A 27,564-nucleotide genomic window follows, 5' to 3' on the forward strand; every position below is an offset into this window, starting at 1 on the left:
CCAATAACATCTTATACATATAAGAGATTGCAAGGGGGGGTTGGCACTGCTGCTGGAGGCATTGAGTTAGTTTGGAGCAGGTCAGGCAAGAGACAGGTGGCCTTGAAAAAGATATATTTGTCACTGGACTAGGGTGGTCTGGGTGTTACGGACCTTGAATCAGATTATCTGTCCGCCCAGTAGCTGTGTTTGTCTGGGTGGTTCGATCCGGGTACCACCACAAAACTTGTGTATGTGTACGGAGAATTAGCGCCTTTGGATATCCAGGAATATATCTGGATGCGCCAAATTGGACACGACCTACTACAGCTCTTTTAAGTCCAACTGGAATTGCTACCTGAAGAGTAGGGCACCTACATCCTGAAATTACCATTTGGCATGCCATAGGTTTAGTCCAATAGCAAAGATAGTGTTTAAGGCTGCTTGGAATAGAGCTGGAGTAACCACAATTGGTGTGCACTACAACACAGATACTCTAATAACACTTGAGAAACTGAATGCAGCTTTCAGGGCACCTCTAGCACAGTTTCTGGCCTACACAGCACTAACCAAAGCAACTGCACACCAATGGGCGGGGGTGCAACCCAGAAATAGATATGACACAGATTCTGTTCACATGGGGAAAGGTGCCGTATCACAGCAATGCAGTTTACAAGGTCATAAGAAACACTAAGAAGAACGTAGAGGCTCCAAGAATAAAAGGGAATGTAGAGTTTGGGAAAGACTTGATAGATACTAAATGGATTTGAGACCTACAAAACACAAGTCATGTGTCCCACAGCACCCGCCTCAAAAACGTCTGCAATATAACCATGTCCATCAGACATAATTTAATCTAGTACAATTGCACACTATAAGCATGACCTTGTCATCACCCTGCCCCCAGGTGCAAAGAAGATGGTGCCATGTTTTGGCATAGACACTGGTAGACAGATCACAACACACCACGGATTGGACTTGCAAGTAGGACCTAGCTAAAACCAAAAGTATGTATTTTGGGACTTACTTCCAAAATTGTAAGTCTACTAGCAAATTTAAAAAAACTGGCACAATCCTTGGAAAAGAGGTCTATATAGAACTATCAGTTTTCTCAGCAGCAAGACTCTGGGAGATGGATGGTAGACCTGGTAAAATTTGTCCATGAAAAGATGGATCCAAGTAACCACTCAAACATGTCAAGTAAGCCAATGGTAATACTAGAATGTATCACAATCTGTAAATCAGTAAAGAGCAATTTAAATAAAAAACAAATAAGAGGATTGAGCTAACTATATCACCGGGAAAGTGAAACAGTTTAAGCCTCCTCTTAAGCTCCCTGCAAGAAAAAGTGCAACCAGATACAATGAACCAAAAAGTGACACAACTAAACTGAGAACAGAATCTGGATTAGTTCTTGTTAGGAAAGCACGTAATTGAACAGAGGGTAAACTAGAGGTGCTAATTTAAGTCTAGAAAACTAGAATGCCAAATTAAATGACAAACAAATCAAAAAGCAGAATCTGAACCATATTTAGTTTCAAGTATGATCAGGCAAATTCATTACGGAACATAGAAGTGTCACACATGGTCCAAACTAGTGTTCAAGATGCACAATCAAGACCTTATCTGCAGAAGGGGTCGTGGGCAAGCGTCAAGATAGTGGTCGCACTTTCGTAGTGCTCTGGACCCCTCTGTCATCCGCCTTATGTAGCGCCAATTAGCCCCAACTCCCGAGCGAGACTGGTGCGGGGGGACCACCCGCCGCCAGAGGAGCGTTTGGCTCGAAAAGCGGTGCCCCTGGGAGCGGCCATGATGAGGGGTGGGCAGACCGCGCCTAAAATGGCGGGCAGGCACCATTGACAGATGTGCTCGGCCGACGGCTGTGCTGAGGCCTCGAAAGGCCCCGGCGGAGAAGTGAAGGGAGCAGCCTCTCCACCTAGTGCAGAAGCCGCCCGTCAGGAAAGGCAGACTGGGCGGTGGTAAGCGGAGGGCGCAGAGGTGGAGCGGGTGAGAGGCAGTGACGGGCCGGCCCGGGACTGGGGCACCCGGGCCACACTGCGAGATCCCAGGGTGAGGCGGCCAGCCCGGGTGTGTGCGTGAGGCCTGGGAAGAAGATTGTGGCAGAGCCTGGGCCTGGATCCTCCAGCCCATTGTCCAGCCGACGGCAGTGCTGGGGCCCGAGGGGTTAAAGCAAACAGCTCTCCATTTGCCACCAGGACAGTGCGGAGGACACCCCGCAAGAAAGGAGAACTGGGTGGCTGCGAGCAGAAGGTGAGGAGGTGGCGAAGCTGGAGAGTGCTGGTGGGCCGACACGGGACTGTGACATCCGGGAGTGATACAGCCAGGCCAGGTGCGTGCATGGGCCACGGGGCGAGGGCCGCTGCTGGTCCTGAATCTATGCCCAGGCCCTTTTGGAGTACCCCTGGGGCCTGGCTGCACCGAAGGGCGGAGTGTGGACCGCGAGGCGGCGCGGTTGACGAAACGGAGTGGCCGCACCGCAGCAAGACATCCGAGTGAGCAGATCACTTCAGGCAACGTGGACTGAGCTCTGCGGAAATGCGATCTCCCGGCCATTGGAGATAGGAATGCAGCAGGTCGAAGAGCGGTGAGGCCAGGTGAAGCAGCAGTGACTATATGCGTCTTGCTACTGACCGAGGCGCTGCTGCCTCATGGTGAGACAGTGTATGGAAGTGAGCTTTTGTTGAAGGAGGGCTGTAAAGAGAGGCCTTGATCGTACACTGGGGGCCGAGGCTTGGGGTCCCATAGCAGAGAACCCTGCCAACCTCACTGAAGGGAGAGCGGTCCTGGCTGGGGCCCGGTAGTATCCGCTGCTGAGGTAACTGTGTCCTAAGAGAGCTATAATGAGCAAGGACAAGCCGGCGCAGACCGCCTCGGCACAAACACACATGCATCAATTTACTACGGGGCCCAGCGTAACTCAGGTCTGAGAACTGGTGGCTCTGGCGGGGAATCGCTACCCGCTGGAGACCTGGCAATCATTCTTCAGGCCATCCAGACGTCCCAGACAGCGGTAGAAGCCAAAATTGGGGAGGTCAGGGTCAATGTGGCGCTGGTGCACCAAGATCTCCACAATGCCACTGCTCGGATCACAGAAGCAGAATCGAGAAAATCTGCTGTGGAAGATGAAATGATCGCCTTGAAATCACAAGTGTCCTGTACATCAGAACTACATCGCAGGGCGGAAGACACTGAAAACAGATCCAGGCGCAATAACCTTCATATTGTAGGCCTTCCAGAGAACACAGCAGCCTCCTCTATAGCCTCTTTCTTGGAGGATTGGTTCAGATCCTGGATGCTTGTAGATCGCCTCATGCTATGGTTCACCGAAGAGCGAGCCCACAGGGCTCTGCAGGCTAAGCTGCCGCCGGGCTCCCCGCCAAGACCGGTGATACTTCAGTTCTTCAACTTTAAAGACAGGGAGGCGGTGCTACAGGAGGCACGCTCCAAAGGGATCTGTGCTGCGACGGAGCAAACGTCCTTATATTTCCAGGTTATACGAGAGATGTTCAATTGCAACACCGATCCTATACGGAAGTCAAGCAGAAACTGAGAGCGATGCAGATACCCTACCGTCTTCTTTTTCCTGCAAGGCTCAAAGTGGTGCATGACAATAAGACCCATTTTTTTTTTTTTTAGAACCCTACGGCGGCATGGACATGGATAACCAAATATATCCCTCTGGGCCCCTCGATGGTGGCCCACGACAGACTTGAGAAAGGCTACCAATGGACTGTCAGTGGAGACGGCCACTGGGCCCGCGGCAGCGCATGCGCTCCAGGAGGCGAAAGGTGCAGTGGGGCTCGGGGGCCCCAACAGTACCACTCCAAAGACTCTACTGGAACATCCGGCAAGCAATGGCCCTGGTGGAGCGGAGGGTGAGCCGTGGGCAAAGGGGCTGACACCTGAGCGCTTGGAAGCAGCTAGTGACTCCTTTCAGTCCTGAGTCCGGTGCTGTAAATTAAATAATGGGAAGGGAGGGAGTAGAGGGCGAGTACAACCCAAACTGAGCACACATTACACTATAACTGCCTAATATCCAACGCTCTTTAATCTGAAACTATGGAAGGGTCCACCACTGCCCATTAGATTGGGGTTTAAAACTCGCTGTGTTAGAGAGTAAGATGTTTTATAAGGGCGACAGATGCTTCTTGGGGGAAGTATGGGTTGGGATGGGAGTTCAGGCCATGTAACAAGTCATTCATTATTGTTGTCTAGGTTCATTGTTTGTTATTATAACAAATGCACAGGAAGGTCGGCATACGCTGCTGTATAGCAAAAAAGTACGACACACAAGATACTACGCTTACTCAACTGGTGGGGGACCCAAAGGATACCCGGGAGGACCCACGGGTGGAACTTCGGTTTCCAGACACCCACAGAGAGAATGAGCCCAGTACATATTATCTCACGGAACGTTAATGGTCTTCTAGACAAGATGCAGTGCACGGATGTACTCACATACATTCACCGCCACCGATCTGACATACTCATGCTGCAGGAGACTCATCTCCTAGGGGACTGCTGCCGTTCCTGGCCTGTAAGGGCTTTGACAGGTTATACCATGCCAGGTTTGTGCGCGGCTTGAGGGAAGTTGCAATACTGCTCCACCGCTCATTTCCTTTGGTGGTTACCCAGGTGTGAAGGGACTCACAGGGGCGATATGTGGCCCTGACTCGGAAAGTTGAAGGCCTCACGATCTATGCCATTAGTGTATACGGCCTGTCTGCAACCTTGCGCGGGACTCTGGAAGATCTTACCAGCCTGCTCCTAGATCTACCCTGGGGAGCCACCATGTTAGGGGGAGACATCAATGCAGTTCCCGAACCCATGTTAGACGTGGCAGGGTCACCATCGGCCCACAGGAGGGCCACGGCTGCCAGACTGCTGGGGTGGCTGGCGTCCACGGGGCTATGTGATGTGAGGAGGATGTGGCTCACACGGCACCGTCACTTCACACATACTTCGGCAGCACACCATAAGCAATCTAGAATTGACCTTGTTTTATTGCCAGCCACAGATTGCCGCCACCTCACGCACGTTGAAATTTTACCGTGCTGGATATCTGACCATGCGCCACTCTGATTTGTTGTGGGGCCCGCTCAGGCGGTGGTCCGTCCTAGGTGGCGAACAAACGCATGGTTCTTGCAACACAAACCTCATGTCCAACAACTGAAACAAGCACTCCAGGAATATTTTGCAAAATAAACCCCGCCAAATCGATGTTGGTGCCACTAGCACTGTCGCAAGCTTGCTATGACTGGCAGGGAGTGGTGCCCATTCGCCGGCTCAGCTTTAAATACCTTGGTATATGGGTGGCCCTCCTTCCGGAACACACATGGACCCTAAATCTGGCACCACTATTGTCCAAAATCAAACTGGACCTACAAAGGTGGCAAGCACTGCCATTGAACATCCTTGGCCATGTGGCCCTTATATAAGATGAAGGTACTACCGCACATTTTATATGCGCTCCCGAACTTTCCGTTCTTGATCCAACGTTCCTGGTTCCATGCACTGGAGCGAACTACCACCTCATTCCTCTGGTATGGTGCAAGACACCAGATAGCATTGCAGCACTGCCAGAGGGGCGGTATTTGATGGGCGGATGGGTATGGGTAACCCTTACTTGTACTACTTAGCGACAACTCTAGGTGGTGTATGACTGGTCTAATGGGGGGTGGACTAACCCGGTCTATCAGCTAGAGCTAACCACACTGTGCTTTCCACGTATTCTAGATCTTCTTTATGGCTCACCACTTCCACGAGAGATGGATCCAGTGACCAAAGCGGTCTTTCTTGCATGGGGAGCGGCACTGCCGCATACTCGATGGAAAAATGTCATCACCCAGCAAACTCCACTGTGGCATGGCAAATGGCTGAGCGAATCGGCCTGCATTGAGAGGGTCTGCGAAATGGAGTCCTCGTGGGCATTTCATGATTGGGGGATGTATAGAAGAGGGGTGCAATGCGATCCTTTCAAGATTTTCAAACTGACTTTCAACTCTCCCGCACGCAGTTCTTCAGATACCTCCAGCTCCGACTTGCTTTGGGCAAGCACTTGTCCCCCACAGACTCGGTGCCGAGGTACAGAAGCTGCTAATAGGAGCCCTGGGGGGGAAAAAAAAAAAAAAAAAAAGAAGAGTATCCCAAATCTACAAGATGTTAATTAACAACGCTCCATGCAACTTAAACCACATCAGGGACAAATGGGAGGGCTGGTTGGGACCCCTGGAGGAGGCCGACTGGGTGGAAGCGCTAATGGCGCTCAGAATACTGGTGGTGTCTGCAAGACTACATACGGTGTAGCTCTACTTTTTGTACAGGCATATCTTTCCCCTGACCGGCTATATCAGGCGGGTCTCCGGTACCCTCTGCTTAGTGTCCACGGTGTGCAAGGGACATGCCCGCTAATACAGGTGTACTGGAGTAAGATAAATTACAAATTGAATGTAGTGTTGGGGAGGGAGCAACAGATGTCCCCAAAACTGGTCCTGCTGGGCACAATGGAGGAGTTGGAAGGAACAAGAGCCGATCGTACGTTTGTTGGTGCCGCCATGCTGGTGGCCAAGAGAGACACTGCAGTCACCTGGAACTATTCCAGTGGGCCGCCCCTCCAGAAATGGAGGCGCAGAGTTGATTGGTGTGCAAGCCAAGAAAAATCAGTCTATGAGGCGAGGAGCTGTCCCCATAAGCATGCAAAGGTGTGGGGAAAATGGTTGGGTCTTCTCCCATGAACAAAGATGACTGTGTGTTATGTACTACATAACAATGTTGTTGATCTGTCTTATGGTCAAAGGATATTACTATAAGAATGACCAAGCAGGCTGCGCCAGGCCTTACCTGTGCAATGTTTTTCTTTCTTCTTCTCCTTTCCCTTTCTCTAAAAAAAACCAATAAAAATTGTTTACTAAAAGAAAAAAAGAAGAAGATCTTATGTGCACAGCCTCCGGTTTTATTGAAGAAATGCTCTAAAGTCTTAAGGAACATAGTGGCACTATATGCAATAAGCAGACGATTTCAATATCACAAACTGTCACAGTCTAAAACTGAAGATATTAGAAATGTCCTCTCTATAGCCACCAGTAGTAACAGTTCTACTTACTCGTAGGTAGTCCCACTGGAAAAATATTCTTACTCAGTGCTCACTGCTGTCTCTTAAGGAGATTACTATTATCCTTACTCTCCTGAAGTCTAGGTCAGCATCTCTCCCTTCTCTGCTGCTTCAACTGTTACAAGTTGAGAATAAGGTCACACTAGCAATATTTCACAATTGTAACTTTTACTTCAACCTTTACCCACGTGATCATCATGCCATTGATCAGGAAGCCCAAAGATGACCTTAAGGATATGAAAAGCTATTGTTCAATTTCATTTTCTCGCCTACACATCAAGGTAACAGAAACATCGGTAAACCAGCAGCTTGCCAGTTTCTATTAAAGTATTGTAGCATTTGAGCTTGCTCTCGGACCACGGAACAGAAACTGCGCTACTGGCAGCATTGCGTGACATGGGCAAGTGCTGGATTGATCATTTTAAGACATCTTGCAGCAGTTGACACTGCTCACTACCCTAGGCTACTCTACAAGTATCGGCAAACTGGTTTCATTTTCGCGGCTGTGAAAAGGTAATGAATCCTTCAACAATGGAGTATCACAAATTGTTTTGTTCCCCTCTTTTAACTTGATTTTAAGGTGCTGAAGTATAGGGTCAAACCATAGTCCTACACGGTTTAATGGTTATGTAAATTCACTAGCAGTTCTAATTAGGTATTTTTCATCTGCTTCCTACAACAATGCTGATTACACAAATTGTGATGCATCGCTAAGGCTCTAACGTGCCTTCCTATATTTAAGCATGGATGTCAGTTAACCCACTCAACCTTAATTCAGAAAAATATTAAAGTCTTAGTCTTGAATGTTCTACCCTTGTTCAGGACTTTGGTTTCATGGCCAGAACATCTAATTGATGATCCTCACACACTGAGTCTGAAACTAAATCTAGGTAGTATGCATCTTATTTTAACAAAAGTAGTTTCCACAATGTGACTTGCTAGAAAGATTCTCCCTTTTTTCTACATGGAAGGCAATCTGTTTGTTATCCAGTCTACCATCTACTCAAGATTAGATTTTGGAAGGGTACTGTACCTAGGCCTTCAAGGTTTCTCTTAAATAGGTTGCAAATAGTGCAAAACAGGACACATTACCTTCTACTGGGCCATAGAAATTTTTAAGAGGTCAGTCCGTGTCTAGTAAATCCTCACGGGTGGTCTATATTTAGTAAAATATGGCTTAAGAAGTTTTGTCTTGGCCTACAGATTAACTATAAGGAGTCTCTGATCTTCCCTCTGGCGTCTACCCTTTCCCAGACTCTGAAGTCCTTACCGGAATTGCCCCTTCAGTAGGAAATTGGTAGATTCCGTTATTGGGGTGTGGTAGGGGCGCACACAGAGCAGAAACACTTGAGTACAATATCATCTGGGTCATGAAGGGTCTGCAATCCTCCGTTCAATTTTGGAAAACCCTTCCCCTTACCTCATGGGCAGGAAGCTATCTCTAAAATTGTCTTTTCGCAACTGTGCCTCTACTCCTATCAACATTCACTGGACCATCTTCCCGTGGATGTAGTCAGACAGCTGCATATCCTACGTTCCTCCTTGAGCTTGGGGGAGGTTTGAGAGCAATATGGTAGCTAGGAACATTCTTTTTTCGACCACTGGAATAGAGGTTCTAATGGTCCAAAAATCTTGCAGTATTATTTAGCATCTCAAATGCAACACGCTGCACACTGGCTCACAGAAAAGGGCAACTGGGAGAAAAGACTATTGATGGACTCTACAAGAGGCTACAGTCTTCCATAGATCCTGATGGTGGGCGTAGAGGTATTGGTCATGTGCCTTGATGAAACACACTGCCTTGTTATGGGAGTGCTCTGTGAAATCACTTCTGAAAAAGGCCCACTTTGCCATGGATTTTGTATTCTGGGATTTGCCTGCATTTAGGGTGCTCACGGACCTGGTCAACATGTCTGCCTGCCAGGAGGGTAGCTGCGAGACGCTGGAGGATATATATATCACAATGAAGAATTTATCTCATTTGAAGCTCCCCAGGCCAGTTTTAACTTAGGAGTGGGACAAATTTGACAACGTGCTAGCTTAACAAATATAGTTAAAGAAATATGGACGTTTTTCCCATGGGTCCGAGCTCTTCACACACATTCAGAGCCATGCTGAAGTTTCGGGAAGGGCATCATTTAGTTTCCTTATTATATAAAGCCATACTACCCCTTCCCCCTCTCCCCATGCCAGGGTGGCCTGGGAGAGAGAACTAAGGATGGGCCCTGGTCTGGAATGCTGGAAGGGGAAGGTGGCTGAATGGGCAGTGGAAGAGGGGATTTGCCTGAAAATGTGAAGGTATGATGACAAATTGGGAAAAGACCTCGAGGCCCGGGAAGAGATAGTTGCCAATTTTAGACCCCTCAGGCTCTCAAGGGGCATCAGGAACTGGGTTGAATGCTTGATGTTTTATATAAGCCCACCCTTTCGTATTTGTGCCCAATATGCCTTTACACTTTATGTAAATTATTCCTTCATGGATTTGAATGTGTAATTCATTCATTCAATCTTCTTCTCCCTATGACGTTATTGTGCATGGCAATTGTTAATGTGAAAATGAAACACCCAATAAGGAATGTCTTTAAAAAATAAAAATAAAAAAAGAAGTTTTGAATTGTGCATGAACACCATTCCTACATACTTGTGCAACAGATTTAGTCTATATGTCCCATACCACCTTTGGTTATCGACTTCAAAATTTACCCTCAGAATCCCACATTTTCAGTGCACCAAATTGGGAGGCAAATTTTTTATTTTTTATTATGGAGAAGTCCTCTGGAATTTGTTTCCCTGTGGGCTTTGCGCCACCTCAACTCTAAAAACCTTTTACAGTAGTTTTAAAGCCCATCTGTACAAGATTTGATGCCACGCGTGTGACTTGTGCCTCTAGTTCCAGTCCAGGACACACACGGATATCAACATGCTATATGAAGGCCAATTTTCATTCATTTATTTATTCCTGGTCTCATAATATCTACAGGTAGTGCTGCTTGTCGGCAGAAGAACAGGACCATGATATTGTTCCATCGCTACATAATTGTGCGTAGTAGTTTACAGACTGATCCAGTATGCAACCTAACCAACAGATCGAGCACATCAACCTGAATCATGACCAATGCCTTCAATGCTTTACATACCGGCCTGCTATGTTAATTTGTAAAGTGCACTTTCAACCAAAGGTGCGCTGGTGCTAAATAGAGGCAGTGTCAGCTATGTAAAGCTATGTAAAGAAGGCTGTGTAGGAATTGAAGATTAACAGAAGAGTATGGTTTTCAAAGCCTGTGTAAAAGACAGACGATTAGAGCAAAGTTGAAGTTTTTAAAGGAAGATTGTTCCAAAGCTCCAGAACGCAAACTGATAATAATTAGGCCCTGTGTGGGTTTTCCTGTATCTAAGAACCTGGACCTGAAGCAGTTTTGTAGCGGAATGCACGTTTCTTATGACATGATGTCTTACCAGATGTTCGGATGTGATGTAATGAGCCTCGCACAGATTGAGTGATCGAAGCACAATGCAACTGATTTTGAAAATAATGTGGTTAGATAGGAAGTCAGTGTAAAGACTGCCTGATAGCTGAAGAGGAACTCTACAAGTCTAGCAGTTTGATTTTGAGTAGCTTGCTGGTGATGAAAGAGGGAAGAGTTTATACTGAAGCAAAGCCTGGGATAGCTGAAAGAGGGGTGCAAATGATTAGTGTATGTAAGCTTGCTCCGCAGGTTAGAGAAGACTATGGTGATCATTCTGAACAAGCCGCCACATAATGAACATGGTTAGGGCTGCCATCGGCAGCCCTCACTCACCCCCAGGCTTCCGCCGTCAGGCAGCCTGGCGGCGGGTGGAAACATCATGCGATAGGGCAGCCGTGCTACCCCTCGGATAATGTTTCCGAATCTTCCAGCCTTTCCCTGGCGGGTTTCCCAGACAGTGAAAGGCTGGCGGGGGGGGTGCCTCGGGGCAACCCTGGGGGTCCCTGCACTGCCCATGCATTTTGCATGGGCCATGCAGGGGCCCCGGTGCAGTGCCCCGTCGTGCAGGTCACTGCCCGATTTTCGGGCAGTGATCTGCGCGACGGATGCAGCTGCACCCACCGCACAGAAGCATTGGCGGCGGCTCCTCTGGGCCGGCAGGTGGAAACAAGGTTTCTGCCCGCCAGCACACAGGAAGGTTCATTATTTGGCCGGCGGGGATCCAGGGACGCTGGCGGTCAGTGTTTTGACCACCAGCATGAACACGGCGGTGAAAACCGCTGTGTTCATAATGAGGGCCTGAGCGCTCTTTCAAAACAAAGCTATACACTGGATCAAACAAACATAACAGTGTAGTTCAATAATACGATCTGATATTTGGCGTGCAAAGCGCCACTCAGCGTAGACTGAACCACATGATTATATTACTCTCTCCCTTGCCAAAGAGGAGCTAGTTGTGGGCTTTGACCAGTGTACTAGTGAGAAATGGTTCAGAGATCCAATTCAAATATAAATATGATTTCCAACTTTGCCCTCTGATGTTCCTTATAATGCAATAAATAGAAAAGTTCAACCCACTTATCTCCAGAGAATTAGCAACTTTCATGACATTGCTGCATAATATAGATTGACAGAGAACAATAAAGGCAGCCACCTATGAATAGGATTGGTACATTAGTCCTAAACAAGATGACAGCTGTATACGATGATTCAAGTGAAGTGTGTTCTGCCAGCTGGGGAATTATAGAGCCTACTAGCATTGTTAAAACTGTGTAAAATTCTGATGTAAAGCCTAATACCTATAACATAGTATAACAATCCTTGGTCAAGCTGCTTTCCTGGAACGTCACTGGATTAAAAGCTAAACTTAATGATCCTGTTTGGGGAGAATTTATAGACAGGTATCATATTTATGTTCTACAGGAAACTTTGCTATTATCACCTCTCCATAGGTCTGGATAAGTAACCTTTAGTATTGGAGCCAGACCTTCAGTAGTGGGCTGCTTCTCAGGAAGTTTATTGATTTGGGTTAAAACTACCCTGGGCTGCAAAGTAAGGTACTCGATTTCAGTTCCCCAGACATCTTGGGTCTTTTATTCTCTTCTCCATTAGGACCACTTCTTAAACCAATTAATGTGTACAGTACAAGCTTTATGCAGAACAACGAATTCCCTATTTTTCGTCACACTGATAACTTTCAGGAACATAATTTAGTTAACTGCCTGTTAATGGTTGCTGGTGATTACTAGATTACTAGTACAGAGGATGAAGAATGGGGCATCCCCTCCTTATCTGCATCCTCCCCAAAAATAAAAAATAAAGTTTCAGTTTTTGCGCTTCAAGTTGCAACCTTTACTTTGATACATGGGCTGCAAGCATGCAACAGTCAAACAGAAGAAAGCAGCTCATACTTTTAGGAGGGGTACATTTTCTAGTAAAATATATTATATGGAGTCAGATATATGACTATGGATATGGAGGTAGCTGACAGAGGGAACAGTGACCATAATGTTAACCTCAACTGGGAACATATTTGAAACAATTGGGAACAATTTTTCATGCTAGTAATAGGAGGAATGTTAAATCGCCCGATATCATGCTGCGCCCGGACATTCTTGTTAATATATATCAATTTAGAAGATATATTAAAGCCATATGTACATGTGGATGAGAATGAGGTTCCGATAACTGAGATACCATCTGTATAATCCAAGTTATTAAAAGTAATTTTTTCATAAAGAGGTTAAGGTACAACTCCGGAGACACAAAGAAACATCATGGTTCGATGGGAAGTGTAGAGAAGAAAGGCCCACACTAACTGCCATCCAAAAGGTTGATAGGAGAGCTATCTGGGACAGCAGTAAGGATTATACATAGATACAAATTATAAGCAGAAGAAATTGGGAGGAAAACAAGTGGCATGCCCTTTTAAATACTCTAAAGTATGGTGATAGTAGGCTATTTTGGCATATTCTTGCATTTGGAAGCTTCAATATAACTAGAAGCGAGGAATTCTTTATCCAGCCACGAATAAAGCACAAGTACTTTTATGAATTATATAAATCCTATGCAGCTAAAGTTCACTGTCCTACAGTCCTTAGTGCTGATGACACTACTTCTGCCACCGAGCCAGTAATTCCTATTGGCTTTACCCTTGATGACACATTACAATCTTTTTAGTCATTAAAAGCTAATAAGGCACCTTGCCTAGACAAAATACCCAGGGAATTATACACAATTCTGTGGAGCCTTTATGTGAATATACTGTCAAATGTGATAGCAGCTGGTGCTGACATTCAAGAGACATGAAAAGGGACTGAAATTGTAATGATGTGCAAGAAAAATATGAGATAACTTTGCATGTTTTAGACCAATAATTTTAATTGATAATGTACAAATTGTTTCTGAGAGATGTCCTAGATACAATGCAGGACTGGATACAGGAGAGTTGGGTCCTACCACAGCTACTGGTGGGATTCTATGCTGAAACTAGTACTATAGACCGGTTTCTTTGTTTTGTCATGATGATCTGGAAAGACGTTTTCTTGAAGCAGGGACATCTTTATGTAGTGCCTTTGATTAAGTTCCCCAAGATAAACTGTGGAAGGTGCTTGGAGAGGTGGGCATGCCAATTAGCATTCTTAATATGTTAATCAGATTGCACAGTAAGAATTATGTTTGGGTACGTTGGAGAAGGTATGGCAAATTGCCGAGGCCATTCAAAATAGAAAGAGGAGTATGACAGTGCTTGGCACTTGCACCAACACTATTCACTCTATTCCTTAATGGTGTGATAGATTTTTTTGTTTGATGAAAATTATTCTACTAAAATTGCTTGTGAAATGGTTCCAGCCTTGCTCTTTGCTGATGACACTGCTAATTTCCAAGACTCCCATGGGGGTCCAAACACTGCTTGACAATTTTGCCAGCATTTGTAAATCACAGGAGTTGGAAATTAATTTCGACAAGACAAAATGTATGACCTTTAAACCACACAGATCATTTAGGGGGAAACTGAGGTTGAGAAACACTTAAATCCAACGTGTGAAGGACTTTGCTTAGTTGGCTAACTTGATGTCCTGGTCTCCCCCCAGACTAACAAGAGTAGTGTGAGACTGCAACATCAAGTCTTTGCAAATCTGAATGTTTATAAATCCTAAAGTGTATGCCCTCTTTCACCAATGATTGAGCAATACAGAGCAACAGGGCTAGGGGCAACACTCTATGGTGCTGAGATCTGGGGCTACTGTAACTTGAGTAGCCTAGAAAAGCTTGAGAACAAATTTGTTAGAGCTCTGTTTGCAATGTCTCACAGGGCTCCAACCGCTCCACTAAGACTAGACCCTGGGGTAAGAAATACCATGTATATAGCCAATTTGAAATCTCTTCTTTATAGGATAAGAACATAGTTGTGTTTTAATTTGCAACCCTACAGGAAATTTCTCCAGGAGATAAGAGCTGGATGCCGACTGTAGACTACCATGGCTCTGACATGTTCAGACCTGGTTTTATTTACTTTGGCTCCCTGAACTTTGGGGAAAGGCAGATTCTATATCCAAGCTTGTGATACCCAGTGTAAAGCGGAGAGATACTAACGGCTGGTTTCCAAAAAGATATTTAGGAAGACTACTCTGAGAAGTATGACTGAGAAGTTCCTGGATAGTACACCAACCTGGGAGTTTGAGCCCATACTCAATAGGATTAAGCTTCCAGAAACTAGATCTTTATATATGAATTTTAGAAAAGGCATTCGCCCAATAAGCTGCTTTTGGTGTAAATAGCATACAAATATAATACATTTGGATAAATGTCCCCTGTGTAATGTACATTCGGAAACTGAGGCCCACATTGTTTTTTTGGACTGCAGATCACTGGATTCGGAGGAAATGTATTGTACCCATTTGTCGGAGTGAATATAAAGAACTATCTGAACGCTCTAAGATTGTTAACCCCTACGGTGCCTTGGACGAGGCGATCTTGTCCAAGGCACTGGTTCCCGGGTGCCTTGGACGAGATAACCTCGTCCTGCACCCGGGAACTGGGGGGAGCGCGCTCCCCCCTACCCACACCACCCCGGTCGTGGATGGAAGGGGAATCCCGTTTTTTTTTTCTTCGTGAATTTCACACAAGGGGAGCGACCCCTTAGGCAAGGGTTGTTCCCCTGGGGGGGGGCAAAGTTATTTTAGGCCATTTCTGCCCCCCTGGGGGGCAGATCAGCCTATTTTAATTAGGCCGATCTGCCCCCAAGGGGGGCAGAAACCACTAGGCACCGGGGATTCTTTTTTTTTTGTTGTTTTACAGATGGTGAGCGACCCCATAGGCAAGGGTCGCTCCCCTGGAGGGGCAAATTGTATTTAGGCCATTTCTGCCGCCTTTGGGGGCAGATCGGCAGATTTTAAGTCAATCTGCCCCCAAGGGCCACGCGCAAGGGAAGCGACCCCATAGGCAAGGGTCGCTCCCGGGGAGGGGTTGGGGGGGCAAATTTATTTTAGGCCATTTCTGCCCCCCTCCCGGGGGCAGAAACCTCTAGGCGCCAGGGCAAATTTTTTTTGTGTTTGTTTTCTTTTTAGAGATGGGAAGCGACCTATTAGGCAAGGGTCGCTCCCCTGGGGGGCAAATTGTATTTAGACCACTTCTGGCCCCCTTGGGGGCAGATCGGCCAATTTTGGGTCAAGCTGCCCGAAACAACTAGGCACCGGGGATCTTTTTTTTTGCGCCAATGTCACGCAGGGGGAGCGACCCCATAGGCAAGGTTCGCTCCCCGGGGGGGGTTGGAGGGCCATATTTATTTTAGGCCATTTCTGCCCCCCCTGGGGCCGGCTGAGCTAGAGGCCAAACTCCACAGGTAGGCACTTTGTAAAAAACACCTCTGTTGTCTGTGAAAAAATGTGATGTGTCCACGTTGTGTTTTGGGCCATTTCCTTTTGTGGGCGCTAGGCCCACCCACACAAGTGAGGTATAATTTTTAACGGGAGACTTGGGGGAACGCTGGGTGGAAGGAAATTTGTGGCTCCTCTCAGATTCCAGAACTGTCTGTCACCGAAATGTGAGGAAAATGTGTTTCTTTAGCCACATTTTGAGGTTTGCAAAGGATTCTGGGTAACAGAACCTGGCCAGAGCCCCACAAGTCACCCCATCTTGGATTCCCCTAGGTCTCGCGTTTTCAAAAATGCACAGGTTTGGTAGGTTTCCCTATGTGCCGGCTGAGCCAGAAGCTAAAATCTACAGGTAGGCACTTTACAAAAAACACCTCTGTTGTCTGTAAAAAAAAATGTGATGTGTCCACATCGTGTTTTGGGGCATTTCCTGTTGTGAGCGCTAGGCCTACCCACACAAGTGAGGTAGCATTTTTAACGGGAGACTTGGGGGAACGCTGGGTGGAGGGAAATTTGTGGCTCCTCTCAGATTCCAGAACTGTCTGTCACCGAAATGTGAGGAAAATGTGTTTCTTTAGCCAAATTTTGAGGTTTGCAAAGGATTCTAGGTAACAGAACCTGGTCAGAGCCCCACAAGTCACCCCATCTTGGCTTCCCCTAGGTCTCTAGTTTTAAAAAAATGCACAGGTTTGGTAGGTTTCCCTAGGTGCCGGGTGACCTAGAGGACAAAATCTACAGGTAGGCACTTTGCAAAAAACACCTCTGTTTTCTGTCAAAAAATGTGATGTGTCCACATTGTGTTTTGGGGCATTTCCTGTTGCGGACGCTAGGCCTACCCACACAAGTGAGGTGGCATTTTTAATCGGGAGGCTTGGGGGAACATAGAATAGCAAAACAAGTGTTATTGCCCCTTGTCTTTCTCTACATGTGTTTCCTTCCAAATATAATAGAGTGTGTAAAAAAGACGTCTTTTTGAGAAATGCCCTGTAATTCACATGCTAGTATGGGCACCCCGGAATTCAGAGATGTGCAAATAACCACTGCTCCTCAACACCTTATCTTGTGCCCATTTTGGAAATACAAAGGTTTTCTTGATAGCTATTTTTCACTCTTTATATTTCAGCAAATTAATTGCTGTATACCCGGTATAGAATGAAAACGCACCGCAGGGTGCAGCTCATTTATTGGCTCTGGGTACCTAGGGTTCTTGATTAACCTACAAGCCCTATATATCCCTGCAACCAGAAGAGTCCAGCAGATGTAACGGTATATTGCTTTAAAAAATCTGACATTGCAGGAAAACGTTACAGAGTAAAACGTAGAGAAAAATTGCTGTTTTTTTACCTCAATTTTAATTTTTAAAAAATTCAGTTGTTATTTTCTGTAGGAAACCCTTGTAGGATCTACACAAATTACCCCTTGCTGAATTCAGAATTTTGTCTACTTTTCAGAAATGTTTAGGTTTCTGGGATCCAGCATTGGTTTCACACCCATTTCTGTCACTGACTGGAAGGAGGCTGAAAGCACAAAAAAATCGTAAAAATGGGGTATGTCCCAGTAAAATGCCAAAATTGTGTTGAAAAATTGGGTTTTCTGATTCAAGTCTGCCTGTTCCTGAAAGCTGGGAAGCTGGTGATTTTAGCACCGCAAACCCTTTGTTGATGCCATTTTCAGAGAGAAACCACAAGCCTTCTTCTGCAGCCCCTTTTTCCCATTTTTTTTAAAAAAACGAAATGTTCACTGTATTTTGGCTAATTTCTTGGCTTCCTTCAGTGGAACCCACAGTCTGGGTACCTCTAGAATCCCTAGGATGTAGGAAAAAAAGGACGCAAATTTGGCTTGGCTAGCTTATGTGGACAAAAAGTTATGAGGGCCTAAGCGCGAACTGCCCCAAGTAGCCAAAAAAAGGCCTGGCACAAGAGGGGAAAAGGCCTGGCAGCGAAGGGGTTAAAGGCAATGAGATGATTGTTTTCTCAGTTTCTAATTATCTGCACTCACCTTGGTAATTAAGACATGGTAACAAAGGTGCTATAACTGGGAGTTCCATGTAATTAAATGTAGACCTCAAATTTAGTCTTTGTGCTTTTTAAATTCTAGTATTTAATGATTTAGAAAAAAAATTTTTTTTGTATATTTAATGGTTTTTTAAATATTATGCAAGTTTTAATGTTTAATACGGTACGTTTTCAAGAAATGACCTGAACGAACTTGTTCACTGATTGCGTTTACTAAAGCTGAATAGGAATTTTCTCCACAATGATTTATATTGTTTTGCTAGGTAGGAAATAGATATGATCTTGATTTTGCTCAGGGGGCTATAGACGTAACCGTGTTAGTTAATGAATGCTCTACCTGTCAATAGGTTAGTAAACATGCATTTTATATTTTATTTTGCTGCTTTGCAAGTACTTCAGTGAAACGAGTGGGATCATTCTCCAAAGGGATAAAAATGAGTTGGGCATACAAGTATACAACTTGAACACTGTATAGAACTGTTTTGATGAACTGAATATATCTATGTACAGTGTTTTATGTGGCAGTACTCCCGAAAAAAGCAACAGAACTGAAAACTTAGTTTTACGTGTAAACGTAGCTTACATTTACTAAGTTTACTTACTCTCTTTGACAGGCTTCTTATACTTTTTGCAGTATACATATAACACTTGAGTATTTCTTTACAAAATATTTGACAACCACTTGTTATCAGCTTGCACTGACCAGTCTTCTGTTCAGAAGATATGGCTCAACTTCTCTAACAATCTGATCACATATACAGATTGGTACCAACAGAGAACAAGCAGATCTTTCAAGCACAGAAAAGGCAAAGACTAATCGCACAGGATCATCCCTCCGAAGTTCATAAAATGCTGCAAGGAGTGAGGTTGCAAAACTAAATGACAGCACAGCAGACCAACCGTGTCAAGCAATAGGCGCTGTCATAGCTGCAGAACGCACTTAAGCGCAATGGTCAAAATGCTGACAGGTGCAGGGACCAGAACACCACCAAACGCACAAACTGTGATAATGTTGGCAGAGGGCCTGGGATACCTCCAAGATCATCAAGAACCAATGGTGCATTGCTGTACACCGCTCATGCAGCTGGTTGTGTTTCTGCCAACTTAGTGTAACTCCTATAAGTACTGGTGCTCCACTGTGGGCAGAAGCAGTAGCGTTTGATGCAGCAGTTCATTCATCAACTTTCTACTTCTTTGCCACTTTACCATTCAGGGTGGAGCATTTCATGCTACTATGGATTTCACTGGTTGCATAGTAATTGTTATGAGACACTGAAGCATGATTATAGCCTAGCTTGTTGCTAAATGACTTCTTGCTACTAGAGTCCTTTGTCCCCAAACTCTGAGCTGAGGTACGTGTACAAACTAACATTCATACACTCAAACCGTAGGGCCTAGATTACCAGGCAGATTATGCTTAACCATCAAAAAATACCCCTTAGGAGTGCTTAATTTGAATCAGCGGTTGCCACTGGCACTCATTTTTCCACATCAAATATGTACCAGTAGCAAGAGAGGGAAAATGCACACAAAACGAAAAGATGGTTGAAGACAGAAAAACCCTCACAAGAGAGAACAAGCATTTGCAATGCAATGGGTCTCGCGTTCACTCGAGTTAAAGCTATTAGCGTTGTAAACTCCTAACCAGACTGTTCTTTCCACATAAACTTAAAAGTAAAACAATTTCACATAAGCGAGCAGACCGCCGCCATGAGCGCCAAGCAAACACACAAAAGGTAACAGAAGTTCGCTCACAGTGAAACATATGAGCAAAAGTGCAATTATCCATGTAACAGGGTCGATGTCATGCAAAGCATTCGACTACTGCCCAGCGAGCTTGTGCTGCCTACGAAATTAAGAGAAAAAGTAGTCCAGAAACCATACGGAAAACATGGAGCTTCGTGTGTTTTCAGTAGTTGGCTAGTGTGTTAAAGGCGGGCTAACCACCGGAAAATTCATGACGTATGCATGCCTTTCACTGATTAAAACAAGCGAATTTAAAAAGGCAAGCCCACGAACCAACCAAACTCATGGGCATGACATGGGCGTGGTTACAATGCCATAGAGAGATAACAGGGACAGAGTGCTTTATGCTCAACCCTAAAAAAAGGAACCTGCAGGAGTGCGATAAACGGGGAGGGAGTGCCTGGAAGTGAATTAAAGAACTCTGAGATGAATTGAAGACTGCACAGCTTTGATATTCACCGCACTGACATCTAATTGCATGAACCGCAGGCTTCTGATCAGAACTTTGGGCACTGACATATTCATCTACAAATTAAGCAGTGCCCCTTAGCACCTTCCCCTCAAATCGCACCCCACATTCTTCCACAAGCTGATTCACTATTACATCAGCATAGCCTGTTCCACCGATCAATTTAAATTAGAGTGCTTCAATCTAGCCACTCTTTTTTCCACAAATACATGACTGGTTCCACCACAATTCTCCTCCTGGCAAGTGCCTAGCACCTGCGCCCACCCCGAAAAACTTTTCTCCTTCCAAGATCAATTCAGGCACCCCAACTGGGGACCTGCCCCTCTTGGGATGAAGTTTTTGATTTATTTGCAAGTGACACATGATACTGGAATTATGCTCTTAATTTACTTTTATTGTAAACAGGTGTCTGTTGGCACATTTTATAACATATTACCAGAAAACAACTATGTATTGCAGAAAATTATATATTTTAAAAGTCACAAGCATTCATTCACTAATTCAAGAAAGTGTTTCCATTACCTCTCAGGTATGTGCTTTGGGATCTCTATATCAAATGACTTCATGTGCAAAAGTTTGATGTCTTCAGCCATATTGTTTGCAGTTACCACATCACAAGCAACTTCATACATGGTCTTGGATAACTCGCATGCATAGACATGAGGTGCTCCAGCCTTTTTAGCAAACATACTGAAAAATGGAGATATAAAACATAATGGTAAATTCCCTCCAAACATACAAATAAAAGAATATGAATTCCTGGTGCCTGAAGTATCCCACAGGTATTTTTAAAATATAGGAAACAATTCAGATTAAATAGTTGTGCTGATAATTAAGTTGCAAAGACAGCCATGGGTAGATAGCTTTCCAAAGAGGCGAGCAGGGTAATATATTGCCTAAAGCAGAATTCTAAGCTACAACCCATTTCACATACAGTAATGAGATTCCTTAAACTTGGATTCCTTAAACTTGGATCACTCCATGGACCTTGCAAGACCCTTAGAAAGTAAAAGATCAGCAATGTTAGCATTTTCAGCATCCTCAAAGCTGAAATATAAAAGAAGTAGACAGGGCACTAGGGAATTTCAAAGCCAAAAAACAAACAAATGAATTGTCTTAAAAGTGGTTAAACAGATATTAATACTTTTGCTGCTGTGGTGCCAAGGATTTATTTTTTATTTTTTACACTTGCATCAGGCCACAGACAGACGCAACAGATCTGAGACTTCAAAGTTGAAGTTGCTGTAAAGTCTACTGCAAAAAAGATTGTTGTACCCATCAGCCTTAAGGTGGTCCCCCCACCCCCCGCCCAAACATTTTGCTCTCTCCCCTTCGGTTTGCTGAAATTCCATCTTGTTGGCTTTTGGACTCTGTGCACTTTACCACTGATCAACAGCGCACATGTGTGTGTTTACTCATCCAAGCATGGTACAATTCGCTTACAACCAATTGGCAAGTAAAGTGGTACAACATGTGCCAAACACCAGTGGGCCTGCAGCACTTATTTTGGCACCCACTTAAGTAGCCCTTTAAAAACAAATCTCAAGACTGCCATAGAAGCCTATGCGCAGTTTTAAACTGCCAATTTAACTTGGCAAAATATCCCTTAAGCCAGGCCTAAATCTTCCTTTTCAATGCTTAGAAGTCATCCCTAAGGGAGGCCCCTGGCAGCCCCTCAGGCAGAGTGCAGTGCATTTAAAAAGCTGGACATTTTCAGGTTTTGCATGTCCTGGTAGTGAAAAACTACTAAATGTGTTTTTCACTACTGTGAGACCTACCTCTTTCATAGGATCACACTGGATTACCTTATTACATTTATTAAGTGAGAACTTGTGTTTGGTAACATGAAGAATTTACAGAATTGCAATTTGGAAATGGAGCCTTTGGTATATTTCTTCCAGACTGAAATTCAGTAACTGATTTTCAACAGATTGCAACTGGAATTCCGGTTGCAAACCACTATATTATTACTGACACCTCAAAGGAAGTGATAACTCAATCACAAAAGAGAAGACAGCAGATGTACTCTAATGCAGGGCCCACAGGCCATAACCAATGCTTCGAAGGCCCCATGGCATTCCCAGTGAATTACACTGCTTGGCCCTTGCATCTAACAACCTACACTTAATGCCCACTGGTAAAGTGTATGCAACAAGAATTAAAAATTCACATTTAGTTCTGACAAGTGTCTGAACATGCAGGGGCAGCGACTGCGGAATTATTAAAAACATTTAAATCTATATAGAAAGGGGATGAGGTAGAAAAGAGGAGGAGCATGGAGAGAAAATAATTCCCATATGCCTCTCACTTAAAACACACCGAGACAGAATTGCTCTTTGCGACTGACAAACAAAACTAGAGACAGCAATCACTGAATCAGGAACAGTGAAGTGAAAGGCAAGAAACTATCCCATTGGGAGCAATGAGCTAACCCAATGTGCACTCTATTAATAGCACTGTTGACAATAAATCTTTGACAATTAACCACCAACGCCATATCTGTAGGCAAGACCTACAAACTAGTTGTCACTTACAAATGCCAACATGGGACTAAACAACTACTGAGCTTCAATTTAAAAAAAATTGATACTACAAACCTTAAAATCCCTGTTCCGGTCCCAATATCAAGCACAGTGGCACAGCCGGAGTGGACTGCCTTCTGGATAGCTTTCTGATAGGTCCGATTCCTTTTTGTGTCATTCAGCATGATAAAATGCCAGCGTTCAACAAGCCAATTGGCAACTCGATAAAAGTTCTCTTTGGCATCCACGTAGTCCGGGTTTAGTTTCACTGCTTTGTAGAAATACCCAGCAGCTTCATCTCGAAAGCCCATCCTATATAGAACAAATTTCAAATACATAAAAAAAAGGAAATCTTAACATGGAGTTGTAAAACAAAATAATGTGCCAATAGTTGTTTCAATTCTCCATTAAATCTCCTTTAAATAAAATGTTTCATATATGTTCACAAAACAATCAATTGGTGTTAAAAGAGCTTTTCAAGGAGGAAACTATTAGTTAATCTTCTTGTAGATGTAAGGTGACACTCTTGTTAGTCAAGCTCACATGTTCCAAATAGGAACCTGTATAATGCTTAGGCCTCCCAGTTTATTGTTTCGGAAGAATTCCAACTTAATTCCTGTTCTCATAATGTACCCAACTTTTGTGCATGTTTAAACATTACGTCATTGCACTCTGAGGACATATCTTTGTTTAGACAAGACATACAAGTTTCCAAGGGGCAAGCAATTTATCAGATGTTGACCACCCTGCACCACACGAGGGCAGCAGGAATGAACCCTCTTTATTTTGTTTTTAAGTAATGTCAGTCTGCGAGCAGTCAAAGCTAAGCAAACTCAGTTGATGAAGTGATCTGGTCATTAAAAGAAAGTAAAGCAAGAGCGATCAGCCAGCTCAAAAAAGAGGAAGGAGTTATACAGCAATTCAACACCTGTTAGGATTTCTCTAACTTTCCCCTAGATGGCACTCCGGAAGGTCCAGCCATCAGCCCAGGTTACTAAATAATACTCAGTGAGTTACTGAAGTCCTCATCCAACCATTCAAACCAGTCTGGTTTATCATACTACCATACAGATGCAGTCTGATTTATGTAACCATTAAATGACAGATGAACTTTAACTTTTCTTTCTTTTTTTATTTTTTAAACATTGCATTTCAAACAAAAAATGTCTTCATTTAAAAGCAATCACAGACAAGGTGGTCTGCTGACCTCAGCAGGCCACTGTCCCTGTGATGGCTGCGATTTATAGTGGGTCGCAATGTAAGACCTACCTCATTAGTATTTGACCCACTAGGAATTCGTATTTTGCGAATCAGCCTTTTAGTACATAGCTCGTTTTGCAAAACAGCATGCTGGTCGCAAGAAATACAGGTTCCAAATTGCAACTACCATTTTAAAACCAGTGCTACATAAATCAGGACCTAACTTCCCCAAACCTAGCCAAGAGGACATCCTTGTGGTGGAACCCTGCATTGCTTATACTTTCCTAATCACTACAGATTCACTGGTGCACATGAAGCTGCTTCCTGACTGTCTTCTGTCTCAGCTAGGACTCATATTCCATTCCTGGTTTACCAGTTTCCTTTCTTACACCTTCTGGCTTCTGTAGTCCTTCCTCCTCCAAGTCACAGTGTAGCATTCATTAGCAGATGACTCTAGGTGGCAGCTCAGGTGGAGAGGCACAGATCAAGGCACGTAATCCAGGTGTAGTTGAATCTTTGGGTTCTAAAAGCCATCTTCGTATGGAGCACCGCTCAAATCGGTCGCCTTGTTGCTATGCCCTTAGGCCTACTCTGCGTTATTAGCTTTGCAGATTTCAAATTTCTTGATTCCCAGTATAGTTGTTTTACTCCTTAGCTGCTGCTTGTTTCTAAGCCCTGTAGTGATGCTGTAGCTGCTCAGTGCCTTGCACTGTCCAGTTCTTGTCTGTATGAATATTCATTGTCCTGTATTCAGAGTTCCTTATTTTTTCTGCATACCTGCAGTGGTCTTGTTCTTACTCCAGGCTTCGTATCCTGTATCCCAGGGTTCCTTGGTCCACTTGCATGCTTCTGTCCTTTCTCCAGTTATTCCTTTTCCTTTCAAAGCTTCCAGTGACGATAATGGATACCTGTACTCTGTCCTGCTCTCAACATTCCATGTTTCTAAGAACCCATCCCTGCCATTTCCTAGTTTTGTTTACATACGGTTACTCTTGCTCTCTTCTTGCGGAGACACTAGCCCTGCCGTTCCCGGGACTTGTACCTATATTTGTGGCTCTTGCACAGTTTTCTTTGTGCTCTTGTGTTTGTGTTCAAAAACCTAATTATTACGAGAAGATGACAGTGAGTTCTTAACTTTGGTGTTTAATAAAACAGGATATCACCCCAGCAGTCTACTTCCAAAAGGGCTGCTGGGTCTTCCTAAGACCATGTATCTCAGTTTTGTATTTTGTAGGCATTGCCAGTTCCTGTTTAGTATCCCGTGCATTCAAACCTTCGGCTTCTATTCAGTTCTTCCTCATTCTTCCAAGCAACTTGTGCTCCCTAGTATAACCTAAACCCCTCCTCCAGAATTCCTTTCTATATGCGGAGAGAAAGCTCCCGCCTGTGAGCGATTACAGTTCCGCTCTAGGCAAGGGTTCCAAAATCCTCTTACTGAGAAAGTCTGATCTGCATTGGACAAACCGAGGGCAGATGAGGAGCTATAAGGGCAGAAATGGAATACCTGCACCCAAGGTATCGGTTCTGTGAAAGGACCTTGGGTGTGTGCTTTAACACGCCTAAGAGCCATTCTGTGTCGCCCCTAGAAAAGAAAAGGGAACCTTCACGCGCACAATAGATCTCAAAGGTAAAATGTGCATGGGTTTACGGGTGACCCAGATAACACAGGAGCATTCAACAGAGCTTCGTTAAAGGCTCCATACGTTTTAGACTGGGAGCAAATGGTGACCCAGGCTCAATGGTTACACAGCAGAAGAGGTACTTCGCAGGGTTCTCGACTCTCAAGATACAAGGGCACTTGATATGTAAGGCACCAGCAAACCTAATCAATGTAGCCAAATTAGAAATAAGATACAGGGAGTCACAACCAAGGAACTTTTAGTGAAAGGCTTCCACAGGACGAGGAACTATTGGCAGCAGGGCCTTCACAACATGTGGTAACATTTATTTTACTTGTTAAAATATTAGGTTACTTTAGTAGGGAAAAGTGACATTTTATTTTTAATCTGATTCACTTCAGGTTGATAACCATGTAAATATGTGTACAGCAGTAAGAATGTATCGAATTGATCAACCAGACATTTCACCTTCATTCTGTTAACCCCAAATCATGAGGTCATGAAAGTGTGCACAAATAAGAGTTAAAACCAGAAATCAGATAGAAAAGCTCTAGTGCAACCCAAGACAACTCGTTGCACTAAGTAGAAATCGATGTGCAAGTAAATGGAGTTTAAGCAACTGTGGATTGAAACCATGCTGCACTGTAACTTGTACTGAACAGCCAATGTACAAATGATACCTGCTGAAAAAAACTGTATATATATATGATAAGCCTAAAAGGTAGACAAACTGTTTACCCAATAATTCATGCACTCCAAGATGCATGAGGACCTGCGTTAAAGAGACCAGCGTGACCTTGTCACCTCTCCTATTTACCCTTAGTATGAAACCCTTGGCCTGCCTGATTGAGGAGGCGCACCAAGACCAGGACAGGTATAAACAACGTGCCCTGAGATTGTCCTAGATGCAGATGACATGTTCCTTTACAATCAACGCTCCCAAATTAATGTGTCTATCATAATGTCTAACATAAGCAATTACTGTGATCTGGCAGAGTTACATTTGAACTGGAGTAAATCACTGTTGATGCCACTTACCATCACCACCCTGCAAGTCTCTGATGGGATGGCGTTTAAATGGTCCCAGTGGCTGTAAAATGCTGGTGAGTATTCATTTCAAACAACCGGGACAGCTATATGATGAAAACTGCTTGTGGATCATAACAGCTTTTGAATTAAACGTAACCTCCCCTTTCCCCCAATAGAGCAACGTTTGTCAATGTTAGGTGCAACTTCCTCATTAGAATTGGCATACCACCCAAGCTAAAATAACTAAATATGTCATATGCACACACACACGTTCCTATCGCACTTCCATGGAGCAGGGGCATTTTGCGCTGATCGCTGCCTAGTGTTACGCCGATAACATACAACAGTGCGGAGGGGGAATGAAACTGAAGATATTAAGGTGACCCCTGAGAATACATTTTTCTAAAATATGGCTCGAAGACTCTTTGTGGGCTTTTTTGGTGGCGAGTTCATTACACTAGATCAGCTGCATCAATAGGGTTTGGTCTCCCATCCTACAATGTTTTTACTATTTCAGTTTATGACCCTCATTTATACAGTGATAGGTTCTTGGTTCCATAAAGCCACAGCAGAACACAGAACTGAGGACTAAAATTATATTGTGGTAAGGTGTAGCATGCAGAGCACCAAAATGGACACTGTCCTTTGTCACTCAGGTGCAGCTCCATCTTCGGAGCTGCGTCTTGAGACTGGAACTAGCACTTCAGAGAGATGAGGGAGAGTGCTGCGGTGGCTGGAGTAAAGAAGCAGGTTGAAGCGAACCGCGGTCACCAGGCTCAAACGCTGCAGTTTGTTAATGAAAACGCCTTTCAAGGAGAACAGGAACAATCCTACAAAAGTGAAGAGCGTCTATTTTTCTCCCAAAGTCCATGACCCCTAAAAGTTCCAGAAAAGGGAGGCTTGTATTTATGTGCTAATCCAAAAGCCATTTTTCCACAAAGTCCTTAGTCGAGTCAACACTAAGAGACCTCCCTTACTTAAAAAAAAGCTAATGGAGGTTCTCAAAGGCTG

General features: G+C 44.4%; 1 protein-coding gene across 2 annotated transcripts in view; it reads right to left on the reverse strand.

The window, feature by feature from the left end:
- Nucleotides 1–27,564, reverse strand: part of PRMT9 (protein arginine methyltransferase 9) — a 249,634-nt gene that overhangs the window by 161,636 nt on the left and 60,434 nt on the right. For both annotated transcript variants that reach the window (XM_069242627.1, XM_069242628.1), the window contains 2 exons: nt 22,781–23,017; nt 20,706–20,873 (listed from right to left, as the gene is read on the reverse strand). In XM_069242627.1, the coding sequence (XP_069098728.1) occupies nt 20,706–20,873; nt 22,781–23,017 (405 nt within the window). The remainder of the gene's footprint in view (nt 1–20,705; nt 20,874–22,780; nt 23,018–27,564) is intronic.

Source organism: Pleurodeles waltl, chromosome 1_2, assembly GCF_031143425.1.
Source record: "Pleurodeles waltl isolate 20211129_DDA chromosome 1_2, aPleWal1.hap1.20221129, whole genome shotgun sequence".
In the NCBI taxonomy this organism is placed as follows: domain Eukaryota; kingdom Metazoa; phylum Chordata; class Amphibia; order Caudata; family Salamandridae; genus Pleurodeles; species Pleurodeles waltl.